The sequence below is a fragment of the Adiantum capillus-veneris genome, chromosome 22 (genome assembly GCF_014529385.1).
Source record: "Adiantum capillus-veneris isolate H3 chromosome 22, ASM1452938v2, whole genome shotgun sequence".
Classification (NCBI taxonomy): domain Eukaryota; kingdom Viridiplantae; phylum Streptophyta; class Polypodiopsida; order Polypodiales; family Pteridaceae; genus Adiantum; species Adiantum capillus-veneris.
In genome coordinates, this window is record NC_140952.1 from 69,951,928 (window position 1) to 69,969,063 (window position 17,136).

At 43.4% G+C, this 17,136-nt stretch overlaps 1 protein-coding gene across 1 annotated transcript; it reads left to right on the plus strand.

The window, feature by feature from the left end:
- Positions 1-246: 246 nt before the first annotated feature.
- LOC147429548 (uncharacterized) lies at positions 247-4,224 on the plus strand. Its single transcript, XM_086495801.1, has 3 exons — positions 247-710; positions 1,276-1,367; positions 3,917-4,224. The coding sequence occupies exons 1-3, from the start codon at positions 344-346 to the stop codon at positions 4,040-4,042; spliced, it is 585 nt and encodes a 194-aa protein (XP_086351927.1). The 5' UTR covers positions 247-343; the 3' UTR covers positions 4,043-4,224.
- Positions 4,225-17,136: the final 12,912 nt, after the last annotated feature.

The window sequence follows — 17,136 nt, forward strand, 5'->3', positions numbered from 1 at the left end:
GGTAGCCCGATGCCTTAACCACGGGATTGTTTGGACCCAAGATGAAATTACTCTTTAGTAAAGTGAATTCAGACATGAAATTACTCTTTAGTAAAGTGAATTCGGACAAAAAAAGTAAACATGGACAAGAACGGCGTTCTAATTTCGCAGCTTCACTTTAGGCCGTGGATCCCACAGCTTGCACTTCATTCAGTATAGCGAGCGTGTCAAATAGTGCTGAGGATCGTCGGCCCAGCTCGTTTGACAATTATGGGTTGATTGGTCATCTCTCCGTCTCGCCTCGCCCTCTATCTCTCTCAAAATGCTGGGGAGTTGCTGAGGAAGGAGGAAGGCAACATCAGCGATGGCAGGCGGGAAGCTGTGGATGCTGGGCATGTGGGTGGTGGGCGTGTTAGCGATAACAGAGAATGTGAGCGGGCGGAGGCAGCAGGGAGGAGTGATTCCGCCATGGCTGGACTCCTTTGGAGCACCGCGCGTGCAGGTGGCCCTCTCTTTCGAAGGCAGCACCGTGCGGACTGGCCAATTGTTGCCTAAGAATCTTACTGCCTCGCGTCCCCATGTCTCCCTTCAGGTTCCCTCTACCCTAGCTACCTCCTGGTTCACCGTCACCATTGTTGATCCGGATGCCCCCTCGCCTGCCGAGCCAACTCGGGCCAATGTCCTTCACTGGATTGTGTCCAACATTGCTCCTGCTCAGCACTCCAATCAAGGTAAGCATGTCTCTCCTCATATGCACTTCTGAGAATTATTTATTTTTTCAGGGTGACGTTTTATTTTGAATATTAGACATGTTATCATGTTTGGGCAAGGGCCATGTAATGTCAGGGCCCCATATTCACATGGAATGCAACATGAAACGGAACCCGGAAGGTCAAGAATTGCCGTTCCATGCGATTGCCATGGGTGAGGTCATTCTTGACAGTTCTCTTGTGTATCAGGCAAGAGGTGCATGTAAACATTGCCAATGAGCATCCTCCTTTTGAATGCTAGACATGGATCATGGTCCCTCAACAAGGGCCACGTATCGTCGAGCAAGAGTTGCATGTAGGCATTCCCCATGACCAGCAATGGAGGAATCTTGATTGGACCCTCCTCCTTGTAACTCACCCAAGGAGAAGGGACGGCTTGAGTGTGTTCAAGGGCAAACACACCAACTATAACATAGGTGTGCCTTCCTTCAGGAGAGAGTCAACGATTTTTCATCATGTGTAAACCGTAAAGTAACAGTCGTGTTGAATGATTATATGGTGTATAACTTGCCCATGTCTTCTGCAGACATATGGGACTCAGGTGTAGAGAGTTTTCCTTACAGAGGGCCATCACCTCCTAACGGAACCCATCGTTACTATGCTTTGGTGTTTGAGCAGGTACGTCTCCTCTCTCTTTGTGTTTTCTCCTGGTTAACTTTGTCTTTACGATTTGTTTTATTTACTTTGGTAGTCACTCTTCATAGAACCCAAATATGGCTACCTTTCTGGCGTGGAAACTGTTATGAACTTTCTTGATTAATGTATGGGTCCGTGTTATGCTTTACATGCCTCATGCATACCAACTAGCTTCATAAAGAGGAAACTTGTGTGCTGGATACTAATGACAATCAGAATAGATACGAAATTTTAGAGTAGCATATGCCATGCGAATTTATGTTTTTGCACCAAATCTCAAGTTTGTTGTTTCAAGAATGGGAAGAAAAGAGAACAACTTTCTTTGGTTGAAGAGTCAAGATTCGGCTCGATGTTTTGCTATTCGGCACAAGATCAACTTGCTAATGTTAGTTAGCACAAAAGTTATCTTCTCAACAGCTATATCTTTAAAATTGCATTTTAGGTACACTACAAAAACAATAAAAAATAAATAAATAAATATGTGTGCGTCCGTCCTAGATGATCGCAAAGATGAGTAGGAAAAAATCTACATGCCATAAGCTTGTGGGGAAAGGGGTGATAGCTTGATGTTTTCAATTGATCTACAAAATTTTTCGTACGGAGATGCTTTCCCTTTTGTGAGCTTAGGTTAGAAGCTGCCTCCGTTTTCCATATATGACCCACAAATATGATTGGGAATTCTGTGTATGGAGAAGCCTACCCATGTAGTTAATAGTGCACCAGGTTGAGTAGTGAAGTCAAGTCATTACTATGTTGTCATGTAATGCTTCTTGTAAAACTTATGAAGCCACAGGATTAAGAAAATTGTAGCTTTGATCAAACGCCTTGTTCAAGTAAAATCGTAGGAAGGTAGGAATGAAGATGTCATGCTTTGGCTCATGTCCTTGTTGTTTAGTTAGCTTTATTTACGTCATATTTTTCGTTAGAATTATGGTGAAGGATTGATGCTTTTTGTGTTATAGTTGCTCTCCGATGCTTTTGCGAGTTCTAATTATTTTGTGAGACACCTTACATTAGAGGCGTAGGTTTTTTCAGAGTGATTAGGATTAGATTTTGGATTGATTTAATTTGAGGTGATCCTAGCTACCCCCTAAAATAAAGCTTAGGTTTTAAAAATCTGGACTCTAGTGTACTATAGGTTTGCAAGGTTCAAGGGCATTTATAAGGCTTGGCTACAAATTGCTTATATTATTTGACATATTGCCTATGATGGGATGCTCATCCTTTGCGAGAGAGAGAGAGAGAGAGAGAGAGAGAGAGAGAGAGAGAGAGAGGAGTTCTATCTTGGTGGGAGCAAACCCAGATTTTTGTATGCAAAAGAAAAATGAAGCTTTGGAAATTGAGCATTCTCTCTCTTGTTCTAAACCAAAGTACTGCTAAATATGGCTATTCACATATGTTCTCTTCCAAGCCATTTTGTTCTATTGGAGTTGACCCATTGAACCCGAAGCTTTGCTTTATAACTTCACATTAAAGATTATGGTTGAGCATAGAGTCATTATGTAGGTGGCCCCATTCTTAAGTCTTGGAATTCTTGATGAGGTTGATAGATGACCACTTTGGAATTCTTAACTTTTCTCCGGGTCCTTTGCAAATCATTATTTGAAAGCAAAAAGAAAATCATTACCTAAAAGTGGAAGGTGTAGTAAAAGTAAAAGGTTGGGAGCAAGGGCTAAGTGCGGTGTCAGGTGTAAGGTGGCAATTTTGAAAACAATGAAAGATGTATATATATATATGAGAGAGAGAGAGAGAGAGAGAGAGAGAGAGAGAGAGAGAGAGAGAGAGAGAGAGAGAGAGAGATTTGGAATCTCCTTTGCATGTAGTGTTGAAATTTGATTATTTATACATTTACTTGGGACCTTTGCCCTCAATAGTGTGATAGCTGATGAATGATCATTAACATCATACTCAAACATAAGAGTGCTCAAAACTAATGACCTTAGTTGGAAAATCAATGTAATGCAAGCATTTACTTTTCCCTTCCAAAGATGACTTGGGATATGTGTTGCATAAGGTGCGATACTTGTCTTTATGTTTTCGCTAGGGCAAAAGTTTTTTGAACATTCAGTTATCTATATAGTAAGAATAGCAATTTACTATGTATTCTGGTGTGTAGTTTTGTTTTAGTGTTTGCTAAGTTCGGATTGTTAATGTGGAGTGCAACACATATGAAATAGAGGAGTATGATATGACTACATTAGGTGATGTTAGAATTGCAAGCGCATGGGCTAGTGAGTTTTGTGAGAGGTAAAACTCTTAAATGGAGAAATTTTATAAGAACGTAAGCTTGTATTTATGTATGCATTCATGATTTCCTTTGTACTAAATGTGGTCATCTAGACCATACAAATACCTTTGCAATCTCATAAACATTAATGGAAGCAAGTGATATTTGTTATTGCGACACTTACGTTTGCGGAGTGGGTTTAAGTGTTGGAAGACCATTGGTGAGTGCTGAAATTTTGTTGGAGTTGAAATCATATGCATAACTTTGTGGTTTCTAATACCTTTTTTTGTAAACTTTAATGTAGAGTGGAGAAATACAGATTGAACCTATTCAAAATAGAACAAATTTTAGTGTTCGAGAGTTTACTCGGAAGTATAATTTGTACTACCCAATTGGAGGAACCTTTTTTAGAGTTAGCGCCAACATGTGATTTGTAATTTTGTCAATGATCTATGTTTCAATCACCCATAATTACTTAGCCCTTACGGATGCCCTCGGGGGCTAAGCATGTTCCATCAACGGCATAGAACGTTGAATGACTCATAATAAATGGAACTCCATGCTATTGTTCAAAGAATGCTAGTTGAAGAGAATCTAGACTTGTTTTATTTATTATAGTGCCTTAGGAGGTAAATTGAATGGTCATTGCATATACGATTGTGGTTGTAAGTGACAAACTATGCCATTTGATGTGTGATTAAGACTTTTGTTCATGTACTCTATTATTGTGATCAAATATTATTTGCTATGTTGGAGATTGTTTTTTGAAATAATCTTTGACGTCATTCGCAACACATCACTTAACAAGCATTGTGATGAATCGCAAGTCACGAAAGATGTGTAGGTATCTTGAAAGATCGTGAAAGAATATAAAAAATGTGTAGGTATCTTCTCTCCTAGGCTCTTGACTTTGGTAGGCTTCTTGATAGGTTTTGACAAGGTTTTTGTGGGAGTTGTCATTTTGGAGGATCGATGGGGTATTGTTGATTGTGATTTTTTTCCTCACTCTTGCTAGGTACATCACCCTTTGGACTTTTGGGTTTGTCATTGGAAACAACCAAACGACAACTTGGGTGTACTTTCATTTCTTTCTTCGGTTATTTGTTTCTTGTTTTGCTTCCTTAATTGTCTTGTTGGGCCTCCTATCATTGAACCTCTTCTTTTACTGGTTTTCCACATAATGTGTTCTATGGGTGATTCAAGGTTCTTCCTTGATAATCCTTTAAAGCTCTTTTGGTATTGTCCTTTTTGCTTATGTTTGCTTTTTGCATCAGGTTAAAAAAGATTTGTGCAAAAGGTCATATTTTATGTATGATTTCTAGATCTTTGGAAGGAAATTTCATTCCTATTGTACTCTAAGCTATATATATGCCACAATGGCTGCATATGCATAATATGTTTTCATAGGGTGAAGACCACTCCATGTAGACCCTGGTTGCATGGTGTTGAAAGTTATCACTATGCTATAAGAATGGTGTACCTCAATCAAAGGAACATCTTTGGACGTTTTTATGATGGGAATCATTGAGATTGCTTTAGGTTATCTTCAGAGGCTAATTTTGCAATTTCTTGAATACTAAAATGGATTGACAACTCTTGAGACGTGATGCAATATTGTATGTACTCGCAATCAAAAGACTTCAAATCTGTTTACAAAGAGACAATCACTTGTTGCTGAAAGAGAGTTCCCCTTGAGAAATATTGGCCCCTACGGTGGGTGTGGTGATATTTTCTTATTTATCACTTCTCCTATCATGCACACATGGATAAAAAATGACTAATTGGTGGATCTATAATGGCCTAAAGGTGTATCTCAAATGATCAAATGTTGGATCTAGAATATATAAGTGGTGCATATAAGGTGCACTCGCTTCTCTTCTCTACGACATATCTAGATTGGACACATGGTGGTTTTAGAACCACTATATGATAACTCTAAGAATCATCTAGTACTCAATAATGTCTAGATTGCTGCTGAATGTAATTGGTGGACAAGCAGTGTATCGAGGATGTATATATGTATTTATATTAGACAAATGATCTATCAAGAATCACAAAGTGCTAGGTTTAGCATATAATCAGTGTCAATGATATGTTTAAATTCAACACATGGTCGATCTTGAAGAGCCAAGTGGTGTATCTAGCACGGACTCCATCATAGTAACATGTTTAAACTAGAAAAGTGGTAGAACTAAACTAGACAAATAGTGGAACTATGATACACCCGCATCTTAATAACATGTTTAGGTTGGACAAACTTATGGGTGACAAATGGACAAGTGTTGGATAAAGGTTTTGTCTAGAGAATTGCAATAATAGTTTGAGATTGCATTAGTGGTGGATAGAATGGGTGTCATAAAATTTAATATCTAACCAACCCAAATGATTTTCTCATATTAAATTGATCATTTAATGTGGGAGAATAAACGGGAACAAGGGTTAGGATATAGACATGTGCTTATGGATCTATCTCAACACGGGGCCAATGATAAAGGGGCCCAAATGAGAGATGGTATGTCAAAGAGAAAGGCGGCTAACCAATGGAGCTTAAATACCTTAGGGTTAACTTTATTGAAGACCTTCAATAGTTAGTGTTAAAAGTCATTTGACCTTAGGTAAGCTAGGGTTGTGCTTGAGGTGGGAACCCGGCCCAAGCTTGAGGTGCTTGTCATGCTTGATGATTGAGATGCTTGAAGTGCTTGACAATTGAGATGGTAGGGCTCTACTTGAGGTGGGAATCCAACCCAAGCTTGAGGGGCTTAAGAGCCAAGCTTGTGGTGAGAACTGGGTCCAAGGTTGAGGTGTCACAAAAGTCAACCCAAATCCCTACAGGGAGGGAGCGAGCCATGTAAGAAGGGGGGGTGGTTGCTTGACCATTGTCTCTCCCAAAGGGCACCCCTTGTCCAAGAGGCAAGTAGGACACATGTCAAGCCCCTAGCTAGGTTACCCTCATGGTGTGCCTAAAGCCTATTGGTTGGCCTTCCAAGGGGTCCAATGATAATTTAGTGGATTTAATTAATTGTTTTAGCATTTATCACGTCCTCTGTCTCAAATGGGAAAGGAGGACACTTGTCCCAAGGCTGCTCTTGTTGCTTGATATGCCCTTGCTTGTGATTGGTTAGGCTAGGAGGGGTCCAATGAGCTTCAAGCATGAGCTACAAAGGGGGGGGGGGGGGGGGGGGGGTCGACTGAAGCATGCTAGGGGATTGCTTGAGTGGTATACTCTCCTACACTTACCACACACACTCTCATTGTATATTGTGGAAAGTGCAAGAGCTCTCTCTCCTTCTCCAAGCAAGTAGAGAGGTTGAGAGACTACACCAACACTCTTGGCTATGGAATGCAAATCCAACCAAGAGCCATGCTTCAATGCTTAAGCTTGTCATCTTTTCCATATTCATTACTATGCTATTATATATGCTAGCGAGAAGATTGATGTTAAATGAGGAACTAATTCTTTCTTCTATGAAATGTTTCTTCTTCCTCTTCCCTACCCTCATTCCTTGCTAGCTCTCTCCACCTTCGAAGGTGTTTGACGTCTTGTGACTGAGGCTTGGGATAGTTAATGCTTTCCACAAAGTTTATGTTATGCTCGTGATGCACGAAGCTTTCCATATTCATTGCATCACCTAGGTCACAAGGAACACAAGAGTGTATTGTAACAAGTCTCTCTTGATGGGAGAAACTATAATACAATTTCCTATAGGAGGGGCGACCGGCTCCACTTAAATCACGTCCTCAACTGTTGTCATGTTCTCTAAACTCTCTCTTGCAAAAGTATTGTTCATGCCAAGTTAACTGAATTCTATGTTTATGTTGCTACCATCAATTAAGTTCACCCGCTATGCTCACGTAATTTCACAAAAAGTACTTTCTCTAATTTTTGCTACTCTCAAAGTTAATAGGTCATTTCCATTATATTGGTATCAGAGGATTTGGTTTCTCTTTTCTTGCTTAAGAAGAGAGGTCCTTAAGTAGCCTATAAATGGTTGATTTTGTTAATTATATTAGGGTAAGTGAAACTGGGATCTATTATCGGTTTTGTTGAGCCCACTATGTGGGATATGGTGCACACCTTGTGGGGTTTGGACTTAATAATAGGTTCTTTTTAGACTTTCCTATGGCTTTACCATTATTGAAGCATAAGAAATTCGAAAGGAGCTAGCCTTCGGCAATTCTGCATATTAGACCCGCTCCACTACTCTCTATAATTAACCACTTGAGCCGTGGGTGTAGATACTTAAGTGGCAATTTTCAAAGGCTAAGAGGAGTAGCAACTAAGGTTTTGAATTGTCAAAGCATACACTTAGTAATTACACAAATTTTGTTAACATGGCTGGCAATAACCAAGAGAGTAGAATGAACATTGATAACTTTGATTTTGCATATGAAGGTGCTAATGATGATGCCCCATGTTTGTCAATTATCTTGTTACTAGGCTGCAGCAAGCTATGGACAACTCTGCTTTGCACGCCGAAGTTACTCAACAACTTCACGCTTATGGAATTTCCCTTCCTCTCCAAGAGAAGAGAGAGCTTAGGAGGCTCTTGAAGAGGCCCCCAAAAGAATACTCTCTCCCATACGTGAGGAGGAATCCAAAGAGCAAAAAAGCAATGAAACTTTAAGTTCCTCTGAAGATGTGGCTCCACGAAGATGGCGGTCTAAACGATCGTCAACTCCTTCCAAAAGAAAAAGATCAGTTGACATACAATCCTTTTCCTCGTCATTTCGAAAGGGAAGAGAGGAAACAAAGGAAGAAAAGGGAAAGAAAGAGGTCACCCTACATTATGTTAGTACAAAAGAGCTATGCTGCAGACGTCCGTCGGCGGCGACCCGCCAACATTGGCGCCGCTGCCAGGGAAATCGATCCTTAGGTGGTGAGTGACTCAGTGTACAAAAACAAAAATCTCCCTTCAAGCTTTTGATACCCGTCCCGCTTACACATAGACAGTGAAGCAGCTAGACGTAGGTTTAGTGCTTGGTAGAGACCGGAGTCCGAAACTAGCCAGTGATATTCTACAAGAGCAAAGAAAGTTGTGAGTGAAGTACAAGATAGTATTTCGTTCTTTGATTTTCACATGCTTGGAAAGGGCTGTTCCACCATACACTTTGTTGTTATTTTCATTCTATTAAGTTCATTTATGTTTGCAGATTCATTTCAGTTTATAAGAGTAGGTTAGGAAACAAATTACACCATCATTTGGGGCCAAAAGGATCAAGGAAAAAACTGTCAAAAATCTTATTTTGGTGTTGAAGACCATAATTCTAAAAAGTTGAAGAAGTGATGATCAGAGCTTCAAAACTAGACCAAACCCAGCAAAACCTTCAAGAAGGAGATAAAAACACTTGCTGAAAAAGACTGTGCAAAAAAATGTTCAAATTGCCTGTCCAACATGGATCACGATCCATGTACCTTTTTGGCAAAATGTGCTAAAACTATTTCCTTTGCTTAGAACGCAAAATCTGCTAAAACTATTTCCTTTGCTTAGAACAGGCTCTCAGGCATCAGAACCTTAAGTTTGGTCAGAAATAGAGTGCTAGAAGATCATAAAAATCAAAAGATTGGGGTGAGCAGAGCAAAACCTTGACAAAAGGGGAAAACAAGAAAAAACTGAACTGTTACTTGTCCAAATTTAAAAAGGGATGAGAATTGGGATCAACTAGAAGCAGGGAATCAATAAAACCAAAATTCATGTCCAGATGCTTCTCAACATGGATCACAATCATGTTCCAGGTAGACATCTGACAGTAAGATTTGATCAATGTACTCCTAATTACTAGTTGAACAACTTTTCCGAAAGGAGCCATAGACAAAAAGTGAAAAAATATGGTCAAATTAGCAGAAAAGGAGTTGTTTGCAAAAAACCGCAAAACAAACACAAAATCTTGCTTTTCACTTGGAAAAAACTAATCAAATCCAAAAAAGACTTGGGAAATAGCATCACCATACCTTGTGTGATCAGCTCACAAAGTGTCAGTCCAAAATCTAGCCAAACATGGATCGTGATCCATGTACCTTTTTGGAATTTTGAGCTGATAATAGGCAAGCAGGGAAGTGATAACAATTGAAACACTTTCTCCCAAAGGACCCTTATTAGAGAATTTCAAAAAGAGGGCACACAATTATCAAATAAAGTGAACTTGTTTGTGTTAGAATAGACTATATCAAATGGCATGGATACACTCGATATTGTGAGCTTGGCTCGCTGCTGCTCCTGCGTGTTCCCCTCCCCCCCCGCGTGCACCTGCTCTCCCGCACCATAGCCCCCCGCCCTCCACCTTCGCCCTCGCGTTGCCCCTGCTGCGCGTTGTCCCCTGCCTGCGCGTTGTCTGTCCGCGCGCGCTGCTGTGCTTGCACCCGGCCTGCGCGCAGCCCAGCCAGAGCGCAGCCCCGCCCGCTGCCACCCCTCTTGTTCGCTACCCGCTGCCCTCGCCGCTCCAGCCCCATATCCTCACGCCCCCCCCCCCCCCCCCCCCCTCCGAAGGCCTCGTTTAAATTGCTTGGCAGTGGATTCTCATTTGGTTTCTCCTTGCCGAGCTTTCAAGCGTTGGCCTTCACGCCCGCCCTTCTCCTTCAGAGCAGCAGACACTTATGGAGGCTCATGCTCCGCCCTAGAGGGACTCCTGCGAAGCCCCCTCGCCCGATTCCGCTGAGCCCACCATTCGACTTGCTCTTTCGCCGATGGAGCAAGCAAGCCTAGCCGCAAAGGTAGAGCGTTTGCAGGCGACCTCGGTCATTTGCAAGATTCTCGGCACCCGACCCAGCAGAGGAGAGCTGCGTGACCTTCTCCAGGCCCGCCTTCTCGCAAAGGTGGGCAAGATCTTGGATGTCCAGATTCTCGGACGGGGGTACTACCAGATTGAGTTCGAGACCTCCGAGATGGCTTCCAAGGTCATAGCTATGAGTCCACTGGCCATCCGAGCATCACACACCCACTTTCGACAGTGGCGTCATGGATTTGACCCGTCTTCGGATGTGCTAGTAGAGGAGGCATACATCCCCATCTCAGTCTTCTTTCTGGGTTTACGGAGGGAGTGCCTACCACTTCTCTTCAGGATTGGCTCCGCCATCGGGACTGTCCTAGAGACACCTCGTATGGTAGCATCAGTAGCTGCCAAGGCGGCTGGCATCCCCTCAGTTCGAGTTTTTGTTCCCCCACTCAATACGTTCGGCTGGCATCCCCTCAGCCTCAGGTGAGTGGGGGTTGGTTTAGACAGAGTGTGGAGTACTAGGGTCTTCCGAACCAGTGCTTCATTTGCAAACATCTTGCATGTCCTTCTCTTAAGCATTGGTCTGCTGCAAAGCGTGTGTTGAAATACTTGAAAGGCACTACAGATTTTGGTTTAGTCTATCAACGACAACTCACATCGGATTCTATACAATCTCTTTCTCTTTTGGGTTACACAGATGCAGACTGGGCAAGCTCACATTTATCTATGCGATCTACTAGTGGAAATTGCTTCTTTATAAATGGTTGTCTTGTTTCTTGGACTAGCAAGAAACAACGTTGTGTTGCAGTTTCTACGACTGAGTCAGAATATGTTGCGGCATCACTTGCAGCTCGTGAGTTGATTTGGCTTCGACAAATGCTGGTTGATATTGGTCACTCTCCTCTTTCTAGCACACCCTTGCGGTGTGACAACCAAAGTGCTATTAGTCTTGCAAAAGACTATGTTCAACATAATAAGTCAAAGCACATTGCTGTCCATTATCATTATGCCAGGTATGAAGTACGCAAAGGAACCATTATGGTTGAACACTGTCCAAGTAACCAGATGATTGCAGACATTTTGACCAAAGGCCTCAACGAGTCACGTTTCATCCTCTTGCACTCGGAGCTTGGAGTTGCTTCGACCTCACTCTTTCTAGATTAGCTTCTTTGCTATTGTAATAGCTTTGTACATATGACATTGTAATCTTTTAGGTACCATGCACTATGCACACTCCACATTTGCTAATTGTGATCTCTAAGTCACTTGAATATTTGTACATAGATGCACAATTCACTTTCACATCATCATCGCTGGTTCATATTTTCACATTGTATAGGGGCTTGGGTTTTTCCCTTGAACTCCCCAAGGGTTTTTTCATCCAAAGCTAGAGACTTTTGTTTGAGTGGGGGTGTTGGAGCTATATATGGCTCACTCTACTCAACTTGGTCTCACCTATATATTTGTATCTTGTCCTCAATATATGAATCAGTCTTTGGGAGCGTATATGGTGTGTCTCTTGTCTCGTCTCTCTCTTTCTCTCTACATCTCAACATGGACAGACAGATGCTTGTACCCAAAGGATCCTTCTCTCAATGTCCATCCACCGTTTACAAACATTCCATCACTGTTGCAATACGTTGGAAATGGAGAGCAAGAGGGGATGCCAAGGCGGCTGGCATCCCCTCAGTTCGCCTCAGGTGAGTGGGGGTTGGTTTAGACAGAGTGTGGAGTACTAGGGTCTTCCGAACCAGTGCTTCATTTGCAAACAGATGGGCCACCTAGCGAAGGCCTGCCCACGGAGGAGGCCACGACCTACACCTCAGCCTCAGCCTCAGCCTGCCAAGGCTGGGCCGCAGCCATTGGGCCACAGCCATAGCCAGCGGCACAGCGCACAGATTCAAAGTCACCCTCCGAGCCTGGGGCTCCAACGGAGGAGGGGTGGCAGCAGGCCCGGGGCCGTCGACGCTAGGGACCACAGCGACAACCTAACACTCAGAGTGGCCCTCAGGTGCCTATTCAGCAGCAGTGGGTTCCCACGGGGAATCGCTTTGGTCCTCTTGAGCAGGAGGAGCCCTCTACACCAGCCTCCACCTCCGCTTCACCCTCGCCAGTCGCCCCCCCTTCAGAGTTCCCCTCCTCCTCCTCATCCCCCCCCCCCCCCCGCCCTCTACTCCCGTGCACTCACCACCTCGCCCTTCTTCCTATTTCGCCCCTCCCCGATTTTCCTCCTCCCCGCCCCCTCCAGCTCCTTCTCCCCCCGCTCCTGCTCCAGTTCCACAGTCGACTCGGGAGACTGGTCCCTCGCCGGCGGCTAGGAGATCTCTTGGCAGTGCCTTTGCCACGAGTCGCCTAGCTAGAGAGGGTCAACCCTTCTTGCGGCCCCTCTGCAGATTCAGACATCTTCCCTTGCAGCTATCCCTCGTGGTCTGACAAGCATTGACCTCCGACGCCGCTGGGATTTCTTCAACTATGGGTTCACTCGCTTTCTCGGCGACTCCGCCGCAGACCACGAGGCAGCCTGCTTCAGGGTCCATGCTTTGTTCCTCGCCGCTAGGGGGACAGAGGCCTTGGACTCAGCAGTTGGTTTCTCCTTCCCCCTCTGTGGTAGGCCCGAGACAGAGTGGTCCCTTGACTCAGTGGTGGGATGGTTGCATACACAGGTTCTCGAGTTCTCTCACCACATGGGAGAACTTGGAGTTACAGATCTACTGCAGACGTTGTGGCCACTGGCCAAGTTTGTGGTGACACCCCCAGACTCAGCAGGATGTAGGCACATTGTGGTGTACTTTTTTGCTGATACGCATTGTTTGCCCTGCTATGTGTACATTCATGAGGACTCCTAGACAGAGGAGGTTGCTTCATGTACGGCTCGCTCTGCTTGGGATTGGACTAGGCACTCACTACAGTCTCGCCTATCTAGAGGACGCTCGGATGCGCATTACTCCCCATCCAAGCCAGCCTCGAAGATAGCCCGTCTTGCTGCTGCAGCAGCATCTGTTCTCTCTCGCTCCCCATGAGGATCGTCTCGTGGAACGTGCAGGGACTAGGTGGGCCCCAGTTTCAACGACAGCGGGGCCGGTTGCGACACGAGCTTCAGCGTTCCCTTGTGGGAGGAGAGATTGATCTCCTTATGCTACAGGAGCACCATCTGTCAGAGAGCCGCATTCGGCGATGTGGTCAGATTTTGCGTGGACGATATGATTGAAGGAGTATGAGCGGAAGTGCGACGCGAGAGAGAGTGCGAGAAGAAGAGCACGACGATATGGTGAACTCGCTCTACTGTAATGTGTAGAGCATAGTGAGTTCTTATTAGGTTTTAACAAAAGAATATGTGTACATACCTGGCGGCCCGCCCACTTACCTGGGCGACCACATTGGGCTTTATCCCCCAACAACCTCCCACTTAAAGTCCAATGTGGTACTTTAAGTGTGAGAGAAGCTACTATACAAGCTAATATACAAGAGATGTAGAGAAGTGATGTACTACCCTACACCTAACTGCTTGCAAAAATGCGCAAAGGTCTCTGAGGGAAGTCCTTTTGTAAGTAGATCAGCAGGATTTTCTGTGGTGTGAACTTTGACAAGCTGAAGTTGCTTATCCTCGAGCATTTCCCTGATGAAATGATACTTCACATCCACATGCTTTGTCTTTGAGTGATAAACTGGATTGCGAGCCAATTGTATAGCACTTTGACTATCACAATATAACACAGGCATCTCTTCTTTGATTCCCAAATCTGTTACTAGTCGATTAAGCCAAATTGATTCTTTGCATGCCTCTGATGCTGCAACATATTCAACCTCTGTAGTAGACTGAGTAACACAATCTTGTAATCTAGAACGCCATGATACTGCTCCACCAGCCAATGTAAAGACATACCCTGACGTAGACCTTTGGTTGTCTAAGTCACCTGCATAATCTGAGTCTGTAAAACCCTTTACACTTAGCTCCTGACTCCCATAGCATATACGCATACTCTTTGTAGCTTTCAGGTATCTCAATATTCCTTTCACTGCCTCCCAATGTTTCTTGCCTGGGTTTGACATGTATCGACTTACTACTCCCACTGCAAATGCAATGTCTGGGCGAGTAGCAATCATTGCATACATCAAACTACCCACTGTAGACGCATATGGAATCTTATCCATTTCAGCCTGTTCTTCCTCAGACACAAGACAATCTTGTTTGCTAAGTTTCACATATGGTGGCAATGGAACACTCAGTGCCTTTCCCTTCTCCATATTGAAACGTTGCAAAACCTTGTCAATATACTCTGTTTGAGATAACCAAATTAACTTCTTTGATCTGTCTCTCTCAATGCGCATACCAAGTATACGACTTGCCTCATCCATGTCTTTCATGTCAAACGATTTTTCCATCTTTGACTTCAAAACTGAAATTTCTTCCAAGTGCTTGCCAGCAATCAACATGTCATCCACATACAAAATAAGGATCAACCAACTACCGTCCTTAGCCTTCTTTGTATATAGACAGTGATCGAACTCACTATGTTTGTAGCCTTGAGAAAGCATAAACTTGTGGAATTTATGGTACCATGCCCCCGGGTGATTGTTTTAAGCCATAATGGCTTAAAACAATCACCCGGGGATTGATAAATGTCAATTAAACTAAGCCTTTCGCCATTCGTAACTTGATTGAATAACACTGTAATAGCTCGTAATTGTAGAGCTGCTAAGAGCATAATACGAAAGAGAGACCTCATCATATGGTATGGAAAGTTCGAAGTTATGCAAAATCATCCCATACTGTACCTACTTCGCATAAACAACTGGCATACCCAATCTTCCTTGCCTTTCTCAACAAACCCTTCTGGCTGCTGCATGTAAATTTCCACATCTAAATCACCATGCAAGAACGCTGTCTTGACATCCATTTGGTGCAACACCAAATCTAATATGGCAACCAATGCAAGAAAGCATCTCAATGTAGTCATTTTGACCACCGGAGAGAAGACTTCATCAAAGTCAATGCCTTGTTCTTGCTTAAAGCCCTTGGCAACAAGCCTTGCTTTGTACTTTGGTTGACTATCATGAGCGGTGATCTTATACTTGTAAACCCATTTACAGGGTAGAACCTTTTTGCCCCGTGGTAATTTAACTAGCTTCCATGTCTGGTTTTTATGCAGAGCTGTCATCTCTGACTGCATGGCCAATTGCCAATTCCCGGAGTCCTTCATTTGCACTGCTTCCTTGTAACATGAAGGCTCATTGCAATCAGTCAACATGACATAGTTCATAGATGGAACAAACCTATCAGGAGGTCGCGTGACACGTCCAGATCTACGCACAATAGGTGGCTCAGGCTCAGCCACAACCTGTGGTTCCAATCTATCATGTCCTTGCTCCTCTTGAGCCCTGACATTTTGTCTTGCACGTGTAGGTCCATCTTCTTGGAAGACAACTCTTCTAATCTCCTCAACCCTCTCTGGTTTAGAATGATATTTGGATTCATTAAAGTGAACATCATTGCTGCGGACAACCTTTCTGGATTCGGGATCCCAAAGTCTGTACCCCATCTCACCAGAATTACCATAGCCTAGAAAGATGCACTTTCTACTCTTTGGCTCAAGTTTGTTCCTAAATTCCTTTGGAACGTGAGTATATGCCTCACAACCAAAGACTCCGAGATGCTTGTATGAGGGCATTTTGCCTGACCATACCATCTCTGGCACTGAATCCTTCTGCAAAACCTTGCTAGGAGATCTATTTACAAGATGAACAGCTGTTGATACAGCTTCAGCCCAAAACCCATTTGGCAGATGTGCATTAGACAACATACTTCTGACCTTCTCTCGTATGGTCCTATTCATCCTCTCAGCAACACCATTTTGAGGAGGATTGTAAGGAGCACTAAGTTCACGTTTTATACCTTTTGACTCACAAAAGTCCTGAAAGGCCTTTGAAACATACTCTCCACCATTGTCAGTTCGTAAGCATTCAAGCTTCTTGCCACTCTGATTCTCCACAAGTGTCACAAACGTTTTGAAAACACTAAACGCTTCATCCTTGTGCTTGAGAAAGTAAACCCATACTTTCCTCGAGTAATCATCTATAAATGTCATAAAGTAAGAAGCTCCCCCTAGAGATAGGTTAGGCATAGGTCCACACAAATCACTATGAACAAGTGCCAACTGTGTATCTCTTCTACTGCTTCTATGCTTATGTGGCTGCTGTGTTTGCTTACCATACAGACAATGTTCACAGAATTCAAAATCATTAAATGAAAAGCCAGGCAAATAACCAGAACGAGACAAGATTTCCATTCCCTTCTTGGACATATGTCCTAACCGGCTATGCCACAAAGAAACGTTCGGCTGCTCGGTTACATTGATTACATTTTTAGATACATTTGATACATAAATCATGTAAAGTCCTCCAGACTTTACTCCATGTGCTACTGTCATAGAACCCTTGGATATCTTGCACATGTTCTGTCCAAAAGTGGTGACGAAGCCAGCATCATCAAGTAAACCTGTGTTGATCAAGCTCTTTGTAATTGCGGGAACTTGTCTCACATTCTTCAGCGTGAAAGAAGAGCCATTCTGAAACTTCAATTGAACATCTCCAACACCTAAGATCTCACATGTCTGCCCATTGCCTAGCCAAACATGATCTTTAGTGATCACATAAGAGGTAAACCACTCCTTGTTTGGAGACACATGAAGTGATGCCCTTGAGTCTATAATCCAGTCACTCAGTGCATTTCCATCAGATGCTGTAAGAAGAGCTGAGTCCATTGTATTCTTCAAGAAGTAGATGTCTCCTGACACTAGACTGTCATCCTATGCA